Raw genomic sequence first — 26,226 nt, 5'->3', positions numbered from 1 at the left:
GCGAAGCCGAGGGACTTTAACCCAGCCAGGGTATTATTGGCCAGTAATGCCCTGTTCTGAGGGGATTATTACTATTATAGGCTAAATGTAGGCTTTTTTCATAAATAGACACTTTTGTATAGTTTTATAGATTTTTTTTTATTAAAATAAAATTATAAATACATTAAACCACATCTATAAACACTTGCACTGCAGCTATCTATTTCCACACACTGCCGCCCCCTTTGTGTACACACACTGCTGGTGCTGCGGACGCACACACTGCTGGTGCTGCGGACGCACACACTGCTGGTGCTGCGGACGCACACACTGCTGGTGCTGCGGACGCACACACTGCTGGTGCTGCGGACGCACACACTGCTGGTGCTGCTGCAGATACACCGACACTGACTGACACACACACACTGCTGCTACACTGACACACACAGCTGCTGCCACACTGACACACACACACTGCTGCTTCACTGCCACACACAGCTGCTGCCACACTGACACACACACATTGATGCTGCTGCTGCCACACACACTGATTCTGCCACACTGCTGCTGCAGACACACACGCACTGGGACCGACACATACAGCTGCTGCCGACACACACACACTGTTGCTACACTGACACTGCTGCTGCTGACACACACACACACTGCTGCCACACTGCTGCCGCCGACACACACGCTGCTGCTGCACTGGCACCGACACACACTGCTGCTGCACTGGCACCGACACACACTAACTGCAGACAGACACTTACTTTGCAGCTACACACACTCTCTCCCTCCTTAACTCAACTGAGTCTGTCAGCTCTGTTCATGGAGGGAGGAGGAGTCACAGCCTGCTGCTGCTTCCTGACCAATCCCCTGCCCTGTCTCAGCTGTTCCTGCCTCCTGACCAATCCCCTGCCCTGCCTCAGAGCTTTTCTGACAAAAGGAAACGCTGATTGGCTGGAAATAAAAACTTGGCAAGCTGCCAAAATTTCTGGGCATTACTGAATGAATAATGCCCGGAATTTTATCCAATCAGAGAGCAGGGATTTCAATAATGCCTGGAATTTTACTGCTTTAGCCTATAAATCAATCATATATGTAGAGGGCAAAGTTGCAAGGTTGAGACTTGAAACTTTAGTGTAACAGATTAGATTCCTCCCTCAATGTGAACAATTTGTTTTTGTTTTTTTTTAAATATCAATTATAAATACACATGCGGAGAACACACACACACACACACACACACGAAATATGATAACACTAAGTCACTAGATATACATTTCATGAATTTCATCCATTGAAGGATAGCATGCTCTCCGTCCTTGAATAGTACATACCTGCCACCAGTTGGGTCCCGTGTGTCCCCGAGGGCTCCAGAATAATGAGAGGCTGCAGACGATGTGCCAGATGATTGCTGCCGTCGTGGGCCTCAAGCCCCGGTGACATGTAGACCGTGGGATGAGTGGCTAGAAGAGGGACTCTATGAACCAAACCCGGCATGGTCCTCCGCTCCATGTCTCCCTGCACGAGACCGGGGGAAGCAAGTTCAAGAAATGGAAGAGACGAGACATCCTTAAATCAACCTACTTATATACAGAGCGGCCTTTTATCTTGGCTGGAGTTTGGACAGGTTCATCTGTATCGTGGGGGTCAACTACTAATGATAGTGGTGGTCACAGGAGCAGAGCCAAATCATACCAGACTACAATCCCATCGTGACAGGCTTTTGTAGTCTAGAACTGTATGTACTGTAGCTCAGAGCTCTTCAATGCTTTTCCAAAGGGACCAGATCAGAAAAGAAAGAGTAGAAAGAATATGATCATGTAATTTTCGCGCGCACGTTCTATGGCCTGCCTCAGAGGCACGGCATTTTGATGGCGCCGTCGTGTGCGCGATCACCATGGACGTAGCCCAAGAGTCCTAGCGCCACTGCTTTGCCTTCTCAGCACAGCAAGATACAGCAATGTTGCTGTATGTTACTACAAGACACGTCATGAACGAGTTCTCCCTACCTCAGAGGCAGCCCCGGGGATGGAGGAAAGGCTCCCATTCTCAGCTGGGATACTGTCATTTGGGGAGCTGCAGCCAGAAACTGGGGTACTGCTGCTGCTTGGAGACGAGTCTGCAGGGAAACAAAAACAGGGTTTGCTCTGGCAGCAACAGTGTTTAGTAACCTTCCCCTAGCAATAGTGAGTCATGACCATCTCAGCTCACAGCGCACGCCGAGACCTGGGTTTCCCCTCAATTGTAATACACCCACCCTGCATCTCCGGGGCTCTCCTTCTGACTGCAGGGGGTGCGCTCTCCTTGCGGGTAAGCGGGTTCTTCCTCCGGTCTCCTGACTTCTTGGGTTTGTAGCGCACCTTCAGAATGGGCTCGGAGGCTGCAGGGGTGAAACAGTGAGGTGCTCAATTCTGTATTACTCACCAAAAGCTTATTATATGCAACTACTTCAAGTCGTGGGCTGCCATTATGCCATTAGACAATACCACATACAGGTCTCTATGCCGCGTTATCTTTTTGGAGTCACCGCGGAGGGGGGCTGGGGGGGAAGAGGGGGAGGTCACTAAGCACATGATGTGTGCATAGTCACCTGTAAAATGTATGTGTGGCTATAAGGTTAGTGACATTTCTACAATTTAGTGATATAGATATATAGATATTTTTTTCTTTTTTAATTGTCCTAAATGGAACCAACAACCAGTAGCTCTGTGAATTCTGGTCATAAATAGGTATGCTCAGTTACCCTTTGACTCAATATTGAACCTTCTACTTAGAAACAAGGCTCATCTGCCCTAGATTACTGGGTACCTGTCTTCCGGAGGGGGAAATGCTCAGGAGGGTCTCGGGTGCTGGCAGAGACCTGAGGAAGAAAGTTGCATACGATAGGAGGGGGAGGGGCTTCTTGTTCAATGTGCTCAAGAGGCCTGGAAAGGGACGAAAAATGATGTTATGTTCTCATGACAATTCCTTCACACGGAGACATATGGGACCACTGAGTGACCCTTAAGCAACAAGGAGAAATGCAACAGACGAACGTGTCAGATAATGTGCTATCAGGATTAGCGGTTAGGTAATACAAAGTTACAAATAGTTTTCTGCCAAGTAACAGTGTCTGGAGTAGGGTTATCTGACGATAACCTAACTCTTCCTGTGCACAAAGGGAGCTGGTCACCTGTAAGGCATGGTGGCATTGTTGAGATTGATGACATTGTTACGATCTGGTGCAATTAGCTGTTTGTTCCGAATCATCTCTACCAGCTTCTGCTTTACTTCAGGGCTTGCCATGGCATCTAGACACACAAAAACAAACACTTAAGTGAATGCTGGCTTACAGATTGCTGTACAATCACACCCAGGCCCTACTGCCAATCACTGGTGGTGCAGACTATGAATGGGGCAGGTAGGTTATGTACTTCAGGCTGCACTCATCACACGGAACAAGATGCAGAATAAGACCTGTCCTGTTCCTCTCAGTCGGTGGACCTCATCAGGAGCATTAACCTGTGCTCTTATTCACACAGACACAACACCAATGTACCCATCTATCCCTTTGCAGAATAGCAGCACAAACTCCTCCATAACCTACAGTGTGACCTTCAGATTAGTGAGATACTGAGGGGTTTGCGAACACGTTTGGGAAAATAAATAAAACAATTAAAAAAATGTTTGATTCATTCTGATGCTCACGAGATAAGAACATCTTTCTCTACCTCTCTTGCATTGCTTTTGCTCCCTATTGTTTACTTTCCGCCTCTCCCCCACGGATAGGTATAGGCGACTTCCACGAAGAACTTCACTTCAAAAAGATCCATGGAAGTTGTTTAGCTAGATATACCCAAGGGGACGTTCGGCCCGAGGGTCACTCCCTATTGCAGGTGGAAGGAAGGTTTAATAGGCAAGTTTTTGATGCCTCCAACTGCTTCCCCCAAAATGTCCCCCAACGAGTACACCAACTTGTCAGAACTCAGGCCCACACACAACTGATCTACAATGTCAAATGACGTGACTAATACCACTTATACAAAGAGAAAGCACAAATACAAGCAGAAGGTAAAGGACGTGTATTAGGAGTCAAATATACCAACAAATAACAGGTTGCTGGGAAGACAGAAACCTTGTTCCCTTTTGGCACCTAATACACATTTCTTGACAACTATCTTCATGCCCTTACACATTGGTTTATAGTCATCTGATCTCTCAAAGCCTGGCCAGCGGCATTCATCTGTCTGGTTTGTTTTTGCACAGTACCCTTTGCTTTCTGTTATTCTTTACCAGTACAGAAAGTAACATACAGATGTGCATGGGCCAACAACATGACAGCCAGTGTGGTTATTCCTTCTGACAGACATTGAAACTGTGTGCACATGTTGCCTCAGCATTGCACAGTACTGTTACGGCCATAAACGCATCATGTGTTTGGCTAGTGAGGGGAACTCGGGCCTGTTTTACATGAGTGTCACAGCGGCAGTTTCCTCTGGGCTCCATACATTTTATTTTTCACATGCACTGTATAGCAAGCAGGGGGTCCCGGAGCTGATCCACGTTCATTTCAGGCCTCCTGCTTCCCGAGATGCATACCGGGGAAGGGGGCAAGGGTACTTGGTTTAAATTCCACACCTAACGCAGGCCAATAGGAAGCCACGAAAGATAACATTACAGCTTCCTTTTGGCCCGCGTGATGCAGTGGATTAAAAAAAAAATCTCCATTTTGTTTCCCCTACGGCACTTTCCCCAGTATGTACCTTGGGAACAAAAGGGGTCACTGGAGCTGAAATTAATGTAATCCGGCTCCTGAGACCCCTGCTTCCTATACACAGCAAAGTAGTACTCTTAAATGTCAGGTTAAGACCTCTTTGCCACCCTCTGTCCCCAACGAGAACCCAAGGATGGGCAAAGTGCTATGATCCATGGTTATCAATAGGTAGCCAGACTCCTTACATCTTTCATCTTACACACATGAATACTGTTTGGCACCGTGTGGTAACTTTACTCCCCTGTGTGAGGGAGGCATCTGCACATCCGCTGCCGCGTTAGGCGACGTCCATGCAGCCGCAGACCGAGCGGAGGCATCCGCGCAGGGCGCGATCCGATTGCCTGAAGGCATTGATCGCACCCATAGACCGCGTGGGGGCGACAGCAGGAGGAGGCGCGCGTTGCTCGAGAAATCAGTTGTACCGGATTTCTCGGCGTGACGGGTAGGTCACGTGAGCGGTTCACCCAATGAGGGAAAACCAGCTCTGTGATGCCCCTAGACACGCGCCCCCCCCCCCCCCCCACGACGCGTCTAGCATGGCCAGAAACCGTACCCGCTTCACACGGGTGACGTCACGCAGGCGCACGCCTCCGCTCGGACGAAAGCAGTATGGACGTAGTCTTATATGTAGGGTTAGAAACGGTCAGCAGAGGGCGCACTTGTATTACACAGAAAAAAGTTGTTCCAAGCTACAAAATGCTTTTAAAAAAAAATCACCATGCTGCACACACCGGTGGATAAAAGGCTCTACATTTTAGCTCATCCATGATCCCGGATTAGGAGAATACTATAGACGTTTAATAAGATCATTATTATTGACCATTTAGCGCTACCAAGCAGGCTGCCTAAGTAGATTCGGTCATATCCAGTAAGCGTTGAGGCCAATATTTACTAAGTGGTGCTTTGCCATAAGACACTTTCCCGCGTTGGAACATACCGTACAGACTATATAATAAGGTGACATAGCACCACTTAGTAAATATGGGCCTAAGACTGTCTCCTTGTACCCAAAACCTTAAAATGGTCAGCATACATATAACTCCTTTTCATGAAATGTAATCCTCAGGTGCACTTCTATAAAACTGCACATATGTAACAATGGCCACGTCCAAACCTGTACGCTTCGCCATAGTGCCAAAGGAAAACAATACATTTTTCTGAACCAGCCAGCTGACGAACACAAAAATCACTGCTGAAGCAGAGACTTGAAACAACAATCAGCACGTCATTATTTCTATCCTATCCATGTTGCTTCTTGATGTCGTAAATTCATCCTTCATCATTGTAGCCTGCAGTGTGGAAGTGCTTGAGCACGAATGTAAGGCCCCGATCCTATATGCTGTGAAGCAGCTTCCCCTTTGTGCAGGAAGATTGGTCCTCTGCTCGGCAAGACTACAAAATGAGCCAGCACAGGGGTGCGCAAACTTTTTACGTCGCGCCCCACTTTTCATCCGCGCAGTTAGTAGGTCCCCTCCATCAAGCAGTGGTGAAATGAAGTCCGATCATGTGCCAATTAAATGTAAGATACTATGGAAGTGCCGGTGCAATGACGGCTCCCTAGAAAATTTAGGGGGGAGGTGCCCCTCCGTTTGCACACCCCTAAGCTACAGTAGATTTCGCAGCATATTAAATAGGGCCCTGAAAACGTTGTAGCTGGTGAGAGAAGTGTGTGTAATTTCCCAATGTCATTCAATATTATTGTTTCCCTGATAAGAGCCCATATTGGCTTCCAACTTTTGTCTGCCTCTGTTTACCCGGATGGCGTTTTCAGCAGACACAATGCACCACATTTAGGAAAGCTAGAACTCCAGTGTATTGCAGTTGGATACCCTTTCGTTAAAAAAAAAAAAACCCCAGCACTTTCTTTATTAACACAGATTTTGTCCTAGTACAGCAGTCAGATTTAAGTAAAATACATCACAATGCATTAACATGGAGCTACTAAAACAGGACTCTGAACCGACCCCACACCTCCTGAACCATTTAATAGTTGTGGCAAACCATCCCACGCCCCACCACTGCCCCCTTCATGTACAACCCAGGACACTGAACATTATATTATGAGCCAGTGGAAGGAAATGATGCAAACACACAAAGGGTGGTGTTATTCTTACTGCATTTGCTTTTATCCTTGTTCAGCAGCTGCCGTCCATGGTCTGCATTTCGACAGGCCGACTCCATGCTCAACTGTTGTCGGATAAAGAACAGAGAAGAGTATTTAGTAGCTTGAGGTCTTGATAACTCAATAACTATTATACTTGTAAAGTGTTCATGTCTGCGTGTCACCTGAAGGAAGGCCATGCCAGTGTCTGGAGATTAGTGCAGGTCGCTTTTCCTGTTCAAGTGTGACGTGTGTAAATAGGGGATCCAGCAAGGCAATGCGCATGAAGGGATGGCTTGTGAGTGTGCTTTCTATTAATGGGGAGTTGGCAGGACTCCTTTAGGATTTGTAATGCCCGGTGTATCCAGCTGTATAAGCCCAAAACTGATCTAGACCCCAACATTTATACACATGGATTGATAAAACCCGTAGTGTTAAAGATTCTGCAATGTGGGCCCTTGTAAAGGGTGCTTGAAATCGGGTTAGTCTCCCCCATATGATAATCCAACTCCAAAAAAGGTCAAAAACATACTCTCATCTTGTGTTCCACTTGCTGGTGCTGGGAGATGGTTGGGAAGAGCTGCTGTGGCGATTGGAGGAGCGCTGTGTCCGAGCGCTGACCGAGGCGGTGAACAAGGTGAAAATCCATGTGGGTAGATTGAGTCTGGAGTACGCTCACTGGGACACTCACATCCACTGCAAGACAAAGAGCAACATGCCATGAATACAGTAATACAGTGACGGAGCTAGTGGGTCATCGAGTGTGTTTAGTTCACTGCAAAGTCATACAGGCTCCAAGTGTTACCATATTGGGGCAGTGTGACACATGGATAGAACAGACCTGTGACCCAGAGGAACCAGACACCTTTTTCTTCTGCACAGAATAGACCTATGTTTCATTGGGTACGCTCATTCAAAATGTGACACAGGAACACAGAATTATATTAGAAGAGCTGTACAACAAGATGCTTTAGGAGCTTCATTACTCCCATGGAGATCTGATTTGAACCACAAACCCTCCGATGTGTAAATGCTAGTACATGTCCTGCAAGTTATTGGTTATTGCAATAACAATGGCGGCCTGCCTCCTTTCGCAGAAACCTGTTAGGTGTGTTGCTGCATGTTTGGAGAGTGCACACTTTTCTCTGGCTATATATAACCTGCAAAAACTGCCCAGAATTTGTCACCACTGTGAAATACCTAAAGGCAAAAAAAACAACAACAAAAAAGGAGGGGTAAACAATGGCACAACTATTACCAATGTATTCTGTACACCTACAACCACAGTGCAAAGCATTTTCAAATACAAATAAATGGGACATTCCTTTAACTAAACCATACGAACGGTGAAGGGACATGCCTCCCTTACTCAGACTGACTTGGGCCAGCAATACCCGGGCTTTGCCTCCGGCACTGGAAGGTTTAAGAGGTATTTCCATTCCAGTTTGTTTGCATTAAGTTGATTATTATTTTATACTGCAACTGTGACATAAGCGCACACTATCACCTGTATCCTTTTCCTGCAGTGCCAACAGTCTGGATTTAACTCCATCTCCCCAGAAATTCTGTGACCGAGTTAGCACGGAGCTGTTGTAACAAATGTAGGTTTCAGGAAACTAAGGAGCGGTCATGTTTAGCCATATTCCTTATAAAATGTAACCCCCTATTTATTAAACTGTACTAAGTCTAAATGAGCGTGCCCCAAGGTGAGCGAAGACGCAACACATTTGAGAAAATCTGGGTGTTGGCGAGTCATATAATCAAACTAATCAGCTTGCTCATAACAAGAATTAAACGCACCAGGTTAAACACTGCTATATAATTGATCGTTATTTGTGCTACTTTGGAGGGATAGAAGGAATTGTTTGAGCTGGGATTGAAACTTGTGAATATGAGATTTGCACACGTTATTGGCTGCAATCTCCCCCACTCATTCCATATACTGGTAATGTCATTATTGCTATGGTCAAGTGGGATTGAAACAGGGGCGTGGTTTGAGCGGAGGGCTGCAGCGGGGGTCTCCCGGGCTGCAGGAGGGACCCCCCACATGCCCTCTGCTGCTCTGCGTAATACTCCCCCCCTCCACATGCCCTCTGCTGCTCCCATCCGATACCACCCCCCCCCCCCCTCCCCTGGATGGCTGCAGCTGGGGTCAGTCTCCTGGGCTGCAGGAAGGAGCTGCTGCATGCTGAAAGGTAAGCAGTTCCCCCCCTCCTCCCCCACTCCGTGCTGATCCCTCCCCCCGGTGTACACACACACACACACACACACACACACACGTGGAGGAAGCTCTCTGACAGCTCCCGCCCCTGCCGCTGATAGGCTCATCAGCGCACCATGGCGTCACCGCTCGGGATAGCAATTTTCTTGCATCCCCAGGCGGCTGACGCGTCACAGCGCGTTGTGAGCCGTGCAGCGAGGGGGGGGGATACCCCTGCTGGTGAGGAACGTGCACGCGGCCACGCGCACCCCGGATGCAGCGGGACCAAAGCCTAACCCAGGCCGTGCTGAAGAACTGTGTAATGCGGCTGGCATATGCTTATAGGGATCAATGTTAAAATGAAGTAAAGAATGACACTGAGCACATTTGCATGTCATTACCCAGAGTCCCTTGCTGCAGTGGAAACACTGTTTGCCAACCAATAATGGGGAAAGACAGGTTTGCAGACCTGAAACACACACATGCACAAGTGGCATTTTGATTTACAGTTTATCCTGACAATGTTATAGCAAACATTTCGACATGACGTTTTCGGTGACTTTTCGTCCACCATCTCAGCCTCATCCGTGTGCTCTTTCCTTACCCGCCCTGGACATACTAGAGGCTTGCATTCATCTGATTAACGACACCGACAGTCGCCTCTATCATTTACAGTCTGTTGCAGCCAAAACGGAAAACATTTTCCAGACTATCAATAGTGATTGTAAAATTAATTATACAAGTCTGATTTGTTTTAGAAATTACATCACCTGTGCATTACCCATTGGGCATATTTGTTAATTGGCTCAGTTTGTTCCTAAATGGGATTGCACATTTTAATAGAGGGAAGTGATGCCTTAATCTACAAAGGGAAGATTTTTCAACCAGTGACCTCCTGCCCAGACCTTTGGGCAACATTATACCTGATTTAACTCCTTAGTGTCATGTAAATATGAAGATAACATATGCAAAAGCACAGGAGACTTTGCAAGGCTGAGAAGCAAGACCAATAAGGAATGTTGAAGGCACCCCCGCGTGGACGTGTAAAAAGGTGCATTTGTTATTCAAAATGGTTGACCCTTTTTAATAATAAATACACCTTTATACAAGTCCATGCGAGTGCTCAGTCTAAACCTTCCTTATTAATATTCTACATAGATAAAAGCAGTCTGTGTCCTGGTATGCACCGGTGGCAGGAATTGCAATCTCGTGAGTATATCACGCAAGCAAGTCCACCAGACGTATGTACCCAGGATTGCACCAATGAGGGGCTTGCATCGGAAATAGAATGTGTGCTGTATACCCTGGTTAGGAGGAATGGGGAATCACAATTGCGATATATTTATATGCAGACGACCTCCCAAATGTCAGGGCTGGGAAAGCTGTTCAGACTGACTCAAACACTGGGAATTCCAACCCACCTTCATCTCTAACAATGTCTTTAGCACAGGAAGGAAGTTCCCTGTTCTCTGCGGAAGGTCGGGGGGAGTTACTGAGGGGAAATGCAACTGTATGTTACAAGTGTTTATGAATGCTTATATATTGCAAAGGAATAATATATAAATACACACACACACACACACACACACACACACCTTATTGCAGAAGTTTTATTAAACAACTGCTAAAAAAAATAATTATCTAATCCAATCACTTGCAAATAAACATCCAATTGGTGCATAATTACCACAAATTATTCATTGACAGCATGGTTTGGTTATGCTCTGATATACAAAGACCTCAAAATGTTTCTTTTTTTTTTTTCTTTTTATGGTTTTTAAAAAGGTTAAAGAAGAAAATGCCTCCCATCTGTGTGTGTCACGGCGGCTTGGGACGCTTGCCAAAAGTACTGGGGTGGGTGCCAGGTCTCGGCGTGGCTCGTGGGAACTCCCGGGCGGGGCGAGTGGCTGATCTCTGCTCCCAACACAGAATTACTACAGGCTGCACCTTGATTGTATAAAGATAGCACAGAGGGATCTAGTGAAACGGATTTTCCTACCACACTCCAGATATCTCATAAGCCGACAGGATTGGTTCTTAATGGTGCACAGCACTGCCAGTGCACCTAGTCATATATACTACAGTGAAGCAAATAAAACAACAATTCAAGCAGCGTGAAGCCCCCCCCCCCAATAAACTATATTTATTCCCTTCTCCAATATAAATACCGATATGCATCTTGTTTACCTTGTAACTTATGCAGCCAATTTGAGGGCCCAGAATAATATTATACAGCACTGACAGTGTACACAGCACTGTAGATAGAATTTTGCAGCCCGAGTCCGTAATCTGCAGAGTTAATTTTATTTTGGCGCCTCACGCACATGGGAAAAAAAGTGATTTGCCTAAAGTCACAATTCTAACCAGGTTTAACAAATTTAAAAAAAAAAAAAGGAAGGGTAGTAGTGTCCTTACGTCTTTGCTACCTCTTTTGCCCATACACGATTGTTTTTCATGAGCGATAGCAGATATTCAGCTCCAGAACTGCTATCTAGTATGTAACACCACCAGATTACCCACACACTGCATACTCTGGCACTCTGTGGCAACAAAGGAAACAATCACTGACTATGAAGATATTTGTGGGAACACAGGAACAGAATCAAAATAGATGAGAAATAGAAAGGAAGATGAGAGCTGAAGGACCAGTTATTCCTCAACTTCCAGTTCCCGGCCCACAAATTCTGGAGTCATACAGCAAATGTGTGCAGAAACGTCATGGGCGTGGGTTCCTACAGGCCCAGACAGTGGGTGGAGGGAGGTTTAAGGTGTGCCTTTAATGAAATTATTAGGAAACTAGACCATTTCCACATTAAGGGGACAAAATTGTGCATCTGTAATTAATTAAAGCACCTCAGTAAGTAGGATACCTTTGGGGGGGGGGGGGGGGTTACGTTGTTTATTGTGCCTCTTGGAGATTTGAAAGGATTAACAAGATTTAGTAGATTTTCCACAGTTCAACTTTATTGCTCTATGGGGGAGAGCAGCAATGCATTACACTGAAGTCAAAAAGGAGCAAAAACATTGAATATCCTACATTGTTTTTTTCTCTCAATAAATCAGTTCTGTAGTATTAGATAATACTTACTACATTAAAAAAAATAATCAACTCAATGCCATTTTAATACACTGAGCATCCATTTAATTTCTATTGCAGGATGTAGCTCACCTACCCAGCAGTTCAAGATCTTTGTAACACTTTCCTGTTTGTGATCATTTGTTGCCAATGTTCCCAACAGTTTGAGCGGCAAATTGTAACAATAGATAATGTCACCATAGTAATACAAGGGTAAATTGTGGTTGCCAAGTTAGGCCACGCTTATTGTGCCGGCGACGTCGCCCGAAAACAAATGCATTGTCGTTGCCGCGTGCGCTTATAGTAAGCGCGACGGCGACAAAGCAACGGGGTGACGCGATTTTTTGCAGCCGGGAATATTTGGTTTTTCAGGGGCTGTCGCCTCATGTGACAGCCCCTGAACTAATCAATGGCCTGGTCGCCCGCGCCATCGCCGCAAAGCGAAATAAAACTTTCGCTAGCGGCGACGGGTGACGTCACGTGTCCCGTCTCCGTCGCGGGCACTATACGCACGGCCTTACCCTGACTGAAGGATTGATTGAAACGGAAAGGCAACCATTTAGTGAACCTGGGAAAGCAAACTGTGATCGATCACAGAACGAAATCAGCATCTCCGGTAAATCATTTTTTTTTGTTTTTAATGGTAATCAAATGCTGCATATATAAAAACAAAATAAATTATATATATATATATATATATATATATATATATATATATATATATATATATATATATATATATATATATATATATATATATATATATATATATATATATATATATTTTATTTAAATTCCACCAGTAATGACTTAATCACAAATTATGAAATCATAAATTGGCTTAAACATCTGACAGGGTTTGCATAGATAACGTATTACAAGGAATACAAGTAAGGAAATTGTTTCTGCAGCGATTTGCAAATTGTGTTCACAGGAGTTATACGAATAAATATACACAGAAGGGACTACATTTTAAACTCTGAAAACTATAGCGCATTAAAAACGCCATACTGCTTCGTATCGTGCATGTATCATGTAGAACAGGAATTGCCGATCTGAATTCTTGTATCTGAAGATCTATTCGTTAGATTCAGCTCTGGCATGCAAAATAGGAGAAAAGGGGATGGTTGAGCTTTCATACAGCTCAATATAACAGGCATATCAAGTGGCTGCTCAATAACTCTTCTGAATGCCACAGACACTTCCAAGTCCACTGCTGATGCAAGCAAGGTAAAATAAAAGAAAGTATCTTCACCCATCAACCCCTTCCGTCCCAGACAGGCCATTTACACACGGCTTTGAGCCTCCAGCCATGAAGGGGTTACTGGGAAGACCATCTTAGTGCCAGTGTAACAGCTTCCCGCAATTGTGAAACTAGGAGAGGGGAAGAGATTACCCCATGGCGATTTCTCAATAATCAGACTACTGATAGTTAGGATTATGGTCGACCGGGTTCATAGTTCATAGGAAGGTTCTTCTGCATCTCTGAGCACATTCCTAAAGGGGACAGCCTCTGCAACTTTGTGTGACCTGTTCTTTGGGGGGTTATTCATTAAGCTGCGATAGTGCAGGTAGAGGCACTCCCATGCAAATTGAAGGGAGTGTCCGTACGATGTATTTATCCAGGAAAGATTAAATGTCAGATTTCCTGGCACACAGCAGCAGAAGCAACGCATTAACAGCCTCAGCTCCTCCCCAACCCCCTAAGAACAAGAAATATTAAACAAACACAAAAGGTCAGGGTTTCAAGCAAAAGCTCTAGTGGTCTCCAAGTTTTCCCCCCTGTTTATTACATCACTGTATCAGCTGTTACCATGACAGCCTCTGTTTTTAAATGTGTGTGGCTGGCAACAGCCATTTTCATTTCCCTGCAAAGCAATTTGTGTCACAAATGACATCTCCAGCATGCAACTACACAATAAATTAAAAATAAAAAAAAGAGAGAAACGTGACTTCCCAAAAGTTACAAAGAGGAGCCTGCTCCACCCAGATCCATCAGCCCTCCTCTTTGCAGAGCAATGCTTTGCTGCGCCCCCCGGCAGCGGATGAGTGATCGTAATTACTGAGACATGATGGGTATAAATGGAGATGTTATAGCATGCAGCTTACAAACATACCAGTCGAGCTTCCTATGCTGTTCATATTAAGAGTCTATAAAGTTGAACTTCACCACACCGACCCACACCCAATGTTTGTGTCTAGGTCCAGTCTTAGTTACCGTGTCCCCAAGTTTAACATTCCTGTGAAGAATATAAATGATGCACTACTGTATATCATATTATAGGCTAAAGCTGTAAAATTCCGGGCATCATTGAAATCCCTGCTCTCCGATTGGTTAAAATTCCGGGCATTATTCATTCAGTAATGGCCGGAACTTTTGGCAGCTTGCCAAGTGTTTATTTCTAGCCAATCAGCGTTTCCTTTGTCAGAACAGCTCTGAGACAGGGCAGGGGATTGGTCAGGAAGCAGCAGCCAGGCAGTAACTCCTCCCCCTCCCTCCATGAATAAGAGTTCCAGGGACACTCAGGAGAGAGGGAGGATTTGTAGCTGCAAACTAAGGCTAAGGCCCCGCTGCACGCGCCCGCACGGCCGCCTTGCTTGCCGGCGGCGCGTGCAATTCACTGCACCGCGATCTGCGGTGAATTTTCCGGCACGGGGGGCGTGGCCAAAACGGGTGGGGGCGTGGCCATGATGTGAGGGGGCGGGACGGCCCCTCGGCCCGCACTCGGAGGCACACAAATACACACGGGGGGGAGGAGGGGGAAATCGGAAGGGGGATCAGAGCAGAGGTGGGAAATCGGAGCAGAGGGGGGAAATCGGAACGGGGTGGGATCGGAGCGGGGGAGGGGGGCGGGATCGGAGCTGGGGGGGGGGCAGGAAATCGGATTGGTTGTCTTGCGTGTCACGTGACGCGCCACTCGCCGAAACCACAAGCTCCTTGTAGCTCCGGCTGGCTGACGCGCCACAGCACGCAGTCAGCCACGCCGGAAGGAGCCAGCAGGGACCGCGGCCACGCGCGCCGCCAGCCGAAGCGCGACCAACGCCTTAGTGTCTGTCTGCAGAGTTTGTTTGTAGCTGCAGTTTCTGTATATCGTGTGTGTGTGTGTGCGCCTGCAGAATTTGTGTGTGTCTGCTGCAGTGTGTGTGTGTCTGCTGCAGTGTGTGTGTGTGTGTCTGCTGCAGTGTGTGTGTGTGTGTGTGTGTGTCTGCTGCATGTGTGTGTGTGTGTGTGTCTGCGTCTGCTGCGCGTGTTGCTGTTGTGTAGTATATATGTATGGCAGCAGAGTTTGGATGTAGCAGTAGTTTGTGCTGTGTGCACGCGCGTGTGTGTGTGTGTGTGTGTGTGTGTGTGTGTAGAGCTGTTGTGTGTGTAGAGCTGTTGTGTGTGTAGCCGTTTGTGTGTGTACACACAGAGGGGGCAGCAATGTGTGAATATACATAGCTTCGCCTCGGACCTTCAACTCTTGCAGCCAGGGCATTATTGGCCAGTAATGACCGGTTCTTCAGGGACTATTACTTAAATAATGCATTTCTGCATACATTCCAAAGCCTAAAAACTTAAAGGAGCAGTCCCACAAAAATGTCATTCTAATCATATCCTTAAGACTGTAAGCATCTTTCAGAAGCGGCATTACTACCTATCCTTTCATTATTTCATGTATTTTATTCTTCAAAGTGGCATGACAAGTGGGCTGTTTCCCCCCATTTCTTACATAGAATTGAAGCACGGGGTCTCTGAAGCTGAACCCCGTTAATTTCAGCTCCGGGGACCCCCTGATTTAGGAGAAACATACCTCTGTAGAGGATGCCGGATCGGTAGCTGGGGTTCATTTAATGGCGGCGTTTCAAAGCTCCCACGACGCATAGGAAGCCGTGACGTAATCTGGTGCCTCATCCTATTGGCCCATGTGGGATGTGGGGGCTTTAAACTTTGCCGAGATGCCGGCACCCCCTTCAGGAGGTCTGTATGTCAGGACGCAGGGGGTCCCCGGAGCTGAAATGAATGGGGTCAGCTGCCGAGACCCATGCTTCATTCAGATGTAAAAATAATTAAAAAAAACCTTCCACTTGGATTGCTCCTTGAAATCCCTTTTGTTTTGTACTACGCTGCGGAATGTGTTGGCACCTTATAAATAAAACAGAAGTGAAGCTCCCTCCACTTTAGTTTGTCATTCAGGTACCAGTCACATCATGCGATCACTTCAGCAGCAATCACATGACACAGAAGTGCCCCAAATCGTACCCTGAAGTCATGAAGGATGGCACATCAGGGGCCCTATGATGTACTAGTGCAGCGGTGTTCAAACTGGGGGTTTACAGAGTCCCCGCGCGCTTCCCGAAGGCACTTAAATTAAGTGCCGGGGGAGCTGCAGGGCCTCTGTAAACCTTTACTTACCTTGGCTCCACACGCGTCGCCATGGCAACGCTGTGTCGAGGTCATGTGATGTCACGTTGCTATGGCAAAGTGACGTTATGACGCCGGAGCCGAGGTACTCGGGGTGAGGTGACCGCCGGCAGGGGGCGCACAGGGGGAAAAAAAAGTTTGCGCCCCCTTGTACTAGTGCAGGGGTAGTCAACCAGTCCTCAAGGGCCACCATATTATGGATATCCCTGCTTCAACACAGGTGCCTCAATCAGTGGCTCAGTCATAACGGCAGCCACTTGTGCTGAAGCAGGGATATCCTAAAAACCTGACCTGTTGGTGGCCCTTGCGTACTGGAGTTGGCCCGTTTACCAGGGGGAGGTTGCGTTCTCCACTAAAGTCGAAGTGGTGAACGAGACCGTAACTTAAGTGCAGCCCCCTCCACTTCCTGTCAGGAGGTTGATGTCTCTTAAAAACGCATTGTCCAACAGTTTTGTATGTTTGGATCATAGTTACATCATAATTACATTACCAATAAAACACGAGTAGGGATTAAAAAGTCACCTGTTGAGTCTGAAACAGACACGACAATGATTGAAAAACCCCTTCAAAGCCTTTCGTTACCATGAAAAACACTAAAAGTTTCAAAGTTCTTATACCGGTCTGGTTAAAATAAAGCTTTAGTCACATACATTTAATCCATTAAATACATCCCTGCCGTTAGTTCACATTGGTGCTGCGGGGTATTGGCCCCCTTAAAGCAACTGTAAAAATTACTCATCCTGCTCAAAGAAAAAGAAATCTAAGCATCCTTAGAAAATAATAACAGTCTCTTTTTTCCTTCCTTTTCCTTAGAAATCCAGGAAACGGCGACCTTTTCTGTGCTCTATCCTAACCTGGCCCACAAATGTGTGTCATTATACATTCTGATCATTTATTAAACGGAAGGTTTGCGTGGAATATTTTGGCCACAGCATGATAAGCTTACCCACCAGCGTTAAAGCAGCCTCTGATTGGGTGTGTTTCTAACCTGAAACCCCAGCCTCTCTTTGGCGATATGTCTGTATTGTCCAAAGTGGCCATTTGGGCAGTTTTTGCTAAACAAATCCCACCTGAAGTCAAAGCGGCATCAAACAATATAGAAATCCCCCCCCCCCCCCATGTGTATCTAATAGAGGTTCCCACAAGAGAATACTGTAGGTGTGTTGAAGTATGGTAAATTGAGTAAATCTTGCACAGGATACCAAGCGTGTAATGGAAAAAAGGTGCAGTTGGACATCACCAAGCATTCGATCACATGGACCCCACTGCTATTATGTCTGCTGTGAAATAAAAAAATAAACATTGACATGGTTTTTCTTTTGCCCTGCTTCAATATCAACATTAAAAAGAGGCAATCCAAGCAGCTTAAAACGATACTTTTTTTGTTTTAATATATGCAGCCTGATTTTTATTACTTTTATTGAAAACGAATTACCTACGCTGCCGATCGATCAGCAAAGATCCTGCTTCCCAGGGTTCACTAAATGGCTGCCTTTCAGTTTCAAATCAATCCTGCAGTCAGTGTAAATCATAAAAATACACTATAGCTGCTATTACTAAGGTAACATCATCTATAGTTACAGTGCGCAGCTCAAAGTGCTGGGAACATTGGCAACAAATCATCACAAACAGGAAAGTGTTACACAGATCTTGCACTGCTTGGAAAGTAATTAAAACCTGTAAAAACAAAAACTTTTTTTTTTTTTTTTAAGGATTATCAGTACAGGCATACCCCACATTAACGTACGCAATGGATCCAGAGCATGTATGTAAAGCGAAAATGTACTTAAAGTGAAGCACTACCTTTTTTCCACTTACCGATGCATGTACTGTACGGCAATCGTCATTCGGGCATAACTGATGTAAATAACGCATGTGTAACAGGCTCTTTAGTCTCCCCGCTTGCGCGCAGTTTCGGTACAGGTAGGGAGCCGATATTGCTGTTCAGGACGTGCTGACAGGCGCATGCGCGAGCTGCCGTTTGCCTATTGAGCGAGATGTACTTACTCGCGAGTGTACTTAAAGTGAGTGTCCTTAAACCGGGGTATGCCTGTATATTAAAACTCATTAAAAAGGGCATCTAATACAAAACTGATTAAAAAACACATGCAAGATATTGCATGGATTTCCCCTTTAAAGGAAAGGACGTGCTCAGAACGTTTTGTCAAATTGCTGCAAGAACAAGAAATAATGTGCATTTGAAAATGGAGTTCGAGGTGTACCCATGCCAGGTCTGCCATTGTCTTTTGCGTGGAGGCACTAACCACGTGGCTTTCTAACACAATACTAACAAAGAGAGCCCATCCCCACAGTACTGGTCTTTTCTTAAAAGTGCTGGGCATGAAAATCAATGAGGGCAGCACGCGCGATTCCTACCAGGGATTCATTGGGTCTGTGTCTATAGGAATTGCGATGATCACAGGAGAGGGACACACAAACTCTGCAGCGTATGTCAAGCGAAAACGGACGCACGTCACTTTCTCAATCTACTATTTACAGCGTGGAGGTAGAATCTACATCGATACTGTGACCTACGCCGTTTTATATACCCGAAAAACATTTAACCATGTTAACATTTTTGTATAAACTTACACAGCTTGCGTAGCGATAAATTCTCCCTGATTTTTACAGACCTACCAGCTTATTATATGTAATCACTGTATCATCAAACCCCCAAAGCTGCTCTATTTAGCTGCAGGTTCCGAGCTGCAGCCAGTGGCAGCAGGACAGACTCTGTAGCGCTCTGTTCCCACGCAGGAGCGCAAGCCTGTTACATTAGATATAGCAGCTTCTTATTCAGTGCAGCGCCTGGAGACCAGGCACAGTGGCTGGGTACAGACTGGTACAGGTACCTGCTAATTGATAGAGTACATCTACGCAGCATTGGTTTAGATCAGTGGATTGCAGGGGAAATGAGTGACAGGAGAAGAAGCAGCTCAGTGACTAAAAGACACTGTCTCTAAACAATGGCACCGAGTATGAATCAGGGGAACCTGGCACAATTCCCGGTGTCGGCTCCTTGTGACCTTGGGCAAGTCACTTTATCTCCCTGTTCCTCGGAAAGTAAAAACAAATGATAAGCTCATCTGGACAGGGCCTGTGTCTGTAACAATCCTATGTGCTGCGTACCGCGCACTATACTGTAATTGTGACGCGCTTTCAGTCCCATCGGGGGAAAAGCGCTATATGAAATAAAAATTCTTACGGTTCAAGGGACAATAATGTTAAATTAAATAAAAATATGGCATAATCTAATAAAAGGAAGGTAATGTTACAAATTTATAGTATAGTAAGTCGTTTATTACTAAAATATAAGCCTTACCACAACAATGGTATTAACTTTTATCACATTCTGTATCTATTTGGGCTTCTTTATCATTATTTGTATGTTATCCGGTTTATGACATTGATGTCACTCTGTACCCCCGCTGTACTGCACGGCCGAATATGTTTCCACTTACAAATAGACGCCAATAATAAAATACATAGTATACGGGGTAGGTTTCCATAGAGTCACAATACAATATTAAAGGGTTCCTCAGTTCTTAGGCTGCGTCCATAGACACTTCGCCCGTGCGGAGGCTGAGGGAAAGCGGGTGCTTTCCCTGGCCATGGTACGCGCCTTAGAAGGTTGAAAGCCGGTGACTAATACGTTTGTTCATTTGGATGGCAGGAGCCTCGGAGTACCAAGTACTGTTTCAGAGAATTACAGAGGATAAATGAGCTTGACAGGGGGTGCCCATCATGCATCCTATTTCTACGCCTCCCTGCCATGTCTTCCCCTGTAAATTGTGTTAACCTTCTAATTTAATACTGACTAACCTTAAAACTCACCCAACAAATCAAGCATCCCAATAGCCTGCACTCATGTCTATTGTCCCACACCCACAGTCACTCCTACCACCCATTGTGGCCAAGCACTGCCATCTTATTCCCCCACCTGCCGTCTCTGCAAGTCTCCCATTATACCACTGGACATAGTGACTTCTCCCGTGCAGAGGATGCTGAGGTAAAGTGGGTGCTATCCCTGGTCATACTAGACAGGCTGTGGGGGCGTGCCTGGGGGCATGCCGAAGGGCGTCACAGAGCTTGTTCACCCTCATTGGGCGAACCGCTCACGTGACTGGCCTGTCACGCCAAAAAATCAGTTTCAACTGATTTCTTGTGCAACGCGCGCGCCCGCCGCATGGACGCGAACACTGCCTTAAGGCAATCTGTTCGCTCAGCGTCCACACGATCTGCGGCACCATGTCCGAAGCCTTAGGCCCCGGACATGTTAGGTGCTTGCTGGCGGAAGCGCGCTGAGGCGCGCTCCCGCTCAGCACTGAGCCCCTACAGTCGCAATTAGAGCGGCTTTAGTAGGGGTTCACCTGCGCTTCCGCGCGCTTGCGGAAACGCAGGTCTTGGGGGAATTTTAAATTCCCCCGCTTGCCGGCGAGACAGGCCGGTCACGTGAGCTCCATGACGTCACTGGCCCGCCCCCGGCCAGTGACGCGCCCGCCCCCGGACCGCCCCGTGACGGCTGCTGAGAGCGCTTGCGGTAAGCAACCGCAAGGCCAGGGAAAGCACCCGCTTTCCCTGAGCCTCAGCACGTCAGCAGTAAGCGTGTCCGAGGCCTTAGATTGTAAGGGATTTCCTTTCCTATTGTCTGATTTTGCTTGCGCTTATTTTATTATAATTCCCTGTACTGTATTTTGTGAAGCGCAGAGTACACTTTTGCAGCTATATAAAAAGACATACAATACATCCTGTCCCCCCTCCCCCTCTCCCAGTCCAGCTCAGATTTCCCCCAGTGGCATCAAAAGCACAGGCTCTCACACAAGCAACCCACTGAGCCGGTGCTTTACTTCCCTTAACTCCTTCAATGCTACCAGAGCCAGAAGTGCATTTCCAACCAACACACTCCAAGACCCTCCTGCAGTGAAGATGCACTTGACTAGGTCATGTAGACTTTACAATGGACCTTTAGCCCTTTCATTCCCAAAAAACTTTAAGGTTCCGTGCTCGGGTTGTCTTGTATCTTTCCTTTAAATCCCAATCCTTTTGCAGCTCAAGAGTGATGGAGCACCTCCCCAAACGCTCCTATATGGGATCTCCAAAAGGAGATGCCAAAGAAACAAAAACAAAAGCGCACCAAGGATTAATATCACACTCACAGATGATTAATAAAATAAAAACCATCCAATTAAAAACTGAGTACACAATTTAATACAACATATAGTTAAAATCACACATACATATAAATGCAACCCCCACGTTGCACTATGGGCAAAGGGAATCATCAATTATAGCCAACCCTTATATTACACACCCACAGCTGCAGCAAAGTGATTGACAATATCAAAGAGATAGATCCCAGGTACCGTTGGGCTAACGTGCTTGCTGAGTGGCTAGGGTGGCGTGCTCCAGAGGGTCCAGGCAGAAGTTCCATCTCTGCAGTGACGGGTCCGGACGTTTTGTGCCAGTTTTGCGCACTCTCGATCAGTTCCACCTCCTCATCTGCATTAGATTTCCGGGTTCCGTGGGCACTCGAGCATGGCTTAGATTGCGCTGGAGATCACTGTGGTTAGCTCAACGGTACCTGGGATCTATCTCTTTGATATTGTCAATCCATCACTTTGCTGCAGCTGTGGGTGTGTAATATAAGGGTTGGCTATAATTGATGATTCTCTTTGCCCATAGTGCAACGTGGGGGTTGCATTTATATATATATGTGTGATTTAACTATATGTTGTATTAAATTGTGTACTCCGTTTTTAATTGGATGGTTTTTATTTTATTGATCATCTGCGTGTGTGATATTAATCCTTGGTGCGCTTTTGTTTTTGTTTCCCTTTCATTCCCATTTTACAAACTGCCTAGATGGACACAAACATGCCCAGCAAACCATTTTACAGCACGCAGCAGCTCTGTGCTGCAAAATAGGGATGAAGATGCGCTGCTGTCCTTATGGTCTCTAGAGCAGAGGTATATTCAACGGTGATCCGAGTCCTTTCATACAGAACTTAATCTCCTTGTGCCTCAGGCACCAAAAACATAGGATTGTAAACTCATCTGGATAGCGACGATGTCTGTAAGGCAGAGTCCCCAGTGGAGGCGCTCCACACACCACAGCATAGCCCTCTATTGGGCAGGCCCCAGTGGCCGTGTGTGAGTGCACAAAGCGCGATGACGCGTACGCTGGCAGGGAAGAGAAGAATGTTGTCTTCCTGTGCCGTGACGAATAGACAAGGTTGTATAAAAGTGTCTTTAATACTGGTACAGAATGTATGTCTGGGTTTATTTAGCGCCACCAATGTACACAGCACTTCACAGAATTAGAATACAGCTAGTACAGGGAGATAATATACAAACATTCACAAGTGCATTAAACAAGAAGTTAAACAATGAGAATTAGGGAGTTCTTGCACTAGAGCTTACACTCTAAATAGAATGGGATATTCAGAGAATACAAGTGCAGCACAGAGCATATGAGGGGGAAAGTGCTTCAGGAGTTTGAGGAGTAATCTCAGTCTAAATTAACCAAGTACTTCGCTGACGGGAGATGTTTGGCATGACAAAGATGGGGATGGAATTTGTCTAATGCTGGGGAGGGGGGTGAGATAGGGAAGCCCAAAGTTAAAGATCCCTGTTAAAAAGAGCTTGCAATCTAAAAAGAAAGATTAGGAATGATAGGAATGTAATTAGAAACAAAATGTCATATAAATGTAATGTGATATAACGCTGTCCACATATCCCCTGCCATGTGGGATTCCTTACTGCAGCCACAGCACGCACTAAACATGCGTTAGTATTTAATCTGTCTAGCCAGGGGCTAATACACCAAACATCCAAGGAAAGAGGGCAGGACTTTTAGCCACAACATCCCCAGCAAGTAAAATACAGAGACAATTACAGCTGTACAAAACCTCAAGAATGGATACTGTGGACATGGATAGATAGCCATAGTTACATAGTAGATGAGGTTGAAAAAAGACATACTGTATGTCAATCAAGTTCAACCTATGCTAAATTTAGACAAGATACTTTATCCTATATCTATACTTACTTATTGATTCAGAGGAAGGCAAACAAAAAAAAAAAAAAACTAAGAGTCATATCCAATGAAATCTCATAAGGGGAAAAATAAATTCCTTCCCGACTACAAGAATTGGCTATCGGATTACTCCCTGGATCAACATTCCTCCCATGTTTACTTATTTGGTATATCCCTGTATACCTTTGCTTTCTAAGAAAGATGTCCAACCTTTTTTTTTTAAAACAAATCTATTGTATCTGCAATCACAGATTCCATGGGGAATCTCCTTTCCTCCAACCTTAAGGGATGGCCCGAGTCCTTTGTACTGCCCGTGGGATGAATAGTTCTTTTGAAAGCTTACTGTACTGTCCCCGAATATATTTTATATAGTTATCATATCCCTGTGAGGTCTGGGGGAACACCTCTCCCTAAGGGGGTTCCTCCCGCGACCTCACTTATCTGTGCTCCGGCTCTCCCCCGTCGCCGCCGCGGGATCTTCCTTCCCCTCCGCTCCCCACGGTGGCTACTGAATTCGCGCATGCGTGTGCACGGCCGAGGACTTTTACGTCCTCCCTCAGGGGGAGTTCCCGCCCCCAGCTGAGGCCGCGCGCGCCTCTCCCACGCGGCGCACACGCCTGATGCGCGTGCACCGCTCACAAGCTGCATATCCAGCGCAGCTGTGGTAAGTTTCTCCCTTCCAATCTCCATCTTCCCTGGGGCTGCTCCCTCGTTACTCCCTCTTTCCCTATTGGTCCTTCCTCCTACTTATACCTTGCTCAGCCATTCATTCTTTGGCTGAGCATAGCTTTGTATGACCTGTGTTAACCACGGTCGTGCCTGCCTCCGTTCCTGTCTCTTTTGGTCTCCTTAGTGATCCCTTGCGTACCGAACCGGCCTGGCTGTAGATCCGCTCTGGTCTTCTACCCCTGGTCTGTATCCTGACCTTCTGGACACCCCTGGTCTGTATCCTGACCTTCTGGACACCCCGACCCCTTTACCTCGGTTTGCGGATTCCGACCTACCTCCCGGCTCTGGACCCCAGGCTCTCGGTACCACCTATCTTCTGGAATCTCCCTTCTCGTCTGGCGAGTATCTTACTTTATCTTATACTCCCAGACGGTTCCAGACGCCTATTTTCCACTTTCCAGGCGTGTCCCCGTAGCTGTGGGTGCAGTTTGTTACCCATCTCACCTCAGTTTCGGGGTCCCTCCTTGTCCGTGGTGAGCACAGCGTAACAATCCCCTCTTAGACGCCTCTTTTCTAATGTAAAGAAATCTAATCTCTCCACGTGAGTTAGATTGTCCATCCCCCTTTATTAATTTGGTGGCTCTTCTCTGCACTCTCTCTAGTTCCATAATGTCTTTCCTAAGGAGTGGCGCCCAAAATTGTACTCCATATTCAAGGTGTGGTCTTACTAATGCTTTGTAAAGGGGCATCATTATGTTTACTTCCCTTCCATCCATTGCCCGTTTGATGCAAGATAAGATCTTGTTTGCCTTTGCAGCTACTGCATGACATTGGGCACTATTGCTAAGCCTGCTGTCTACAAGCACTCCTAAACCCTTCTCCATCAAGGATTCCCCCAATTTGTCCCCATTGGCATGATCTATCCTTCATAAATCCATGCTATTACTAATAAATGTTTTCCCATTAGTTATTCCTGAATATTAATCCGTATTAAGGCCTCAAGTAGTTTCCCCACTATTGAAGTCAGGCTTACAGGTCATATAAAACAGTTTCATACAAATACATCTGCAGTATAAATATAGCAATGTAAAGGTACACATAAAATAAACCTCAAACGGTTTGTATAAGATAAGAGACAGATAAACATCATACAAAACAGTTAACGTGTCATACGGGTATAACAACCGAGAAAAAGAAAGACCTACATAACAATCTTTTTCCTTTAACGCTGATATAGTGTATTCAATGCTGTGCAATGATTTTTTTGCAGTCACAAGTACTCTTAAAGCATGCAATCTAATTTGGTGGCAGATGCAAGGTGTTCGTTGTCTTGCCCAAGGTCACAAGATAGATATAGACATATAGAGCCAATGTTATTAAAAACTGTCCCTGATAAGCAAGCAAATCATTTTCACGAGAGGGGGAGAAAAAAAAAGTGTCTTTTTCTGAGAGAGCTTTGAAATGTTCTCGGAAATTGTTGCTGGTAAAATACCACAGGGAAGGAAGAGTGAATATACACCAGCTGAAAGTTATGGCTCAGAGGCTCTGTGGGTCTTGGCTGACAGGAATGCAGAAAATGCAGGCCTGAGAGGTCAGAACAAGGTACATTCCCCGACTCCAGTTACACTACTGCCATATTCATGCTACACTAAAGCACTGTAACAATACCTAAAGCACAGCTCCCAGCTGTCTGATCTCCCACAGCTGGAGATTGGATGCTTAGCAGTGGACAGATCAGGGATTTTTAACCTTTTTTTTTTAGTTAAGGAACCCTATAATTATATTGTAAAATTCTGCAGAACCCCAAATCCCTCTAAGAGCGCGACTGAGATCAGATGCATTGTAAAGAACCCCAACCCTCTCTAATAGCGCGTCTGAGATCAGATGCATTGTAAGGAACCCCAACCCTCTCTAATAGCGCGTCTGAGATCAGATGCATTGTAAATTTTCAAATGACCTGAAATTGTAGTGAACCCTTCAGGGAGAACCCCAGGTTCC

General features: G+C 45.9%; 1 protein-coding gene across 7 annotated transcripts in view; it reads right to left on the bottom strand.

Annotated features, from left to right (window-relative positions):
- The window catches only part of HDAC7 (histone deacetylase 7), a 318,615-nt gene that overhangs the window by 44,177 nt on the left and 248,212 nt on the right, over positions 1 to 26,226 (bottom strand). For all 7 annotated transcript variants that reach the window (XM_075591688.1, XM_075591690.1, XM_075591689.1 and 4 more), the window contains 7 exons: positions 7,375 to 7,538; positions 6,856 to 6,928; positions 3,161 to 3,278; positions 2,797 to 2,912; positions 2,246 to 2,368; positions 1,998 to 2,107; positions 1,323 to 1,506 (listed from right to left, as the gene is read on the bottom strand). In XM_075591688.1, the coding sequence (XP_075447803.1) occupies positions 1,323 to 1,506; positions 1,998 to 2,107; positions 2,246 to 2,368; positions 2,797 to 2,912; positions 3,161 to 3,278; positions 6,856 to 6,928; positions 7,375 to 7,491 (841 nt within the window). In that variant the 5' untranslated portion in view covers positions 7,492 to 7,538. The remainder of the gene's footprint in view (positions 1 to 1,322; positions 1,507 to 1,997; positions 2,108 to 2,245; positions 2,369 to 2,796; positions 2,913 to 3,160; positions 3,279 to 6,855; positions 6,929 to 7,374; positions 7,539 to 26,226) is intronic.

Source organism: Ascaphus truei, chromosome 3 (assembly GCF_040206685.1).
Source record: "Ascaphus truei isolate aAscTru1 chromosome 3, aAscTru1.hap1, whole genome shotgun sequence".
Taxonomy (NCBI): domain Eukaryota; kingdom Metazoa; phylum Chordata; class Amphibia; order Anura; family Ascaphidae; genus Ascaphus; species Ascaphus truei.
Note: the sequence above shows the minus strand (reverse complement) of the source record. Positions and strands in the feature narration are given on the sequence as shown.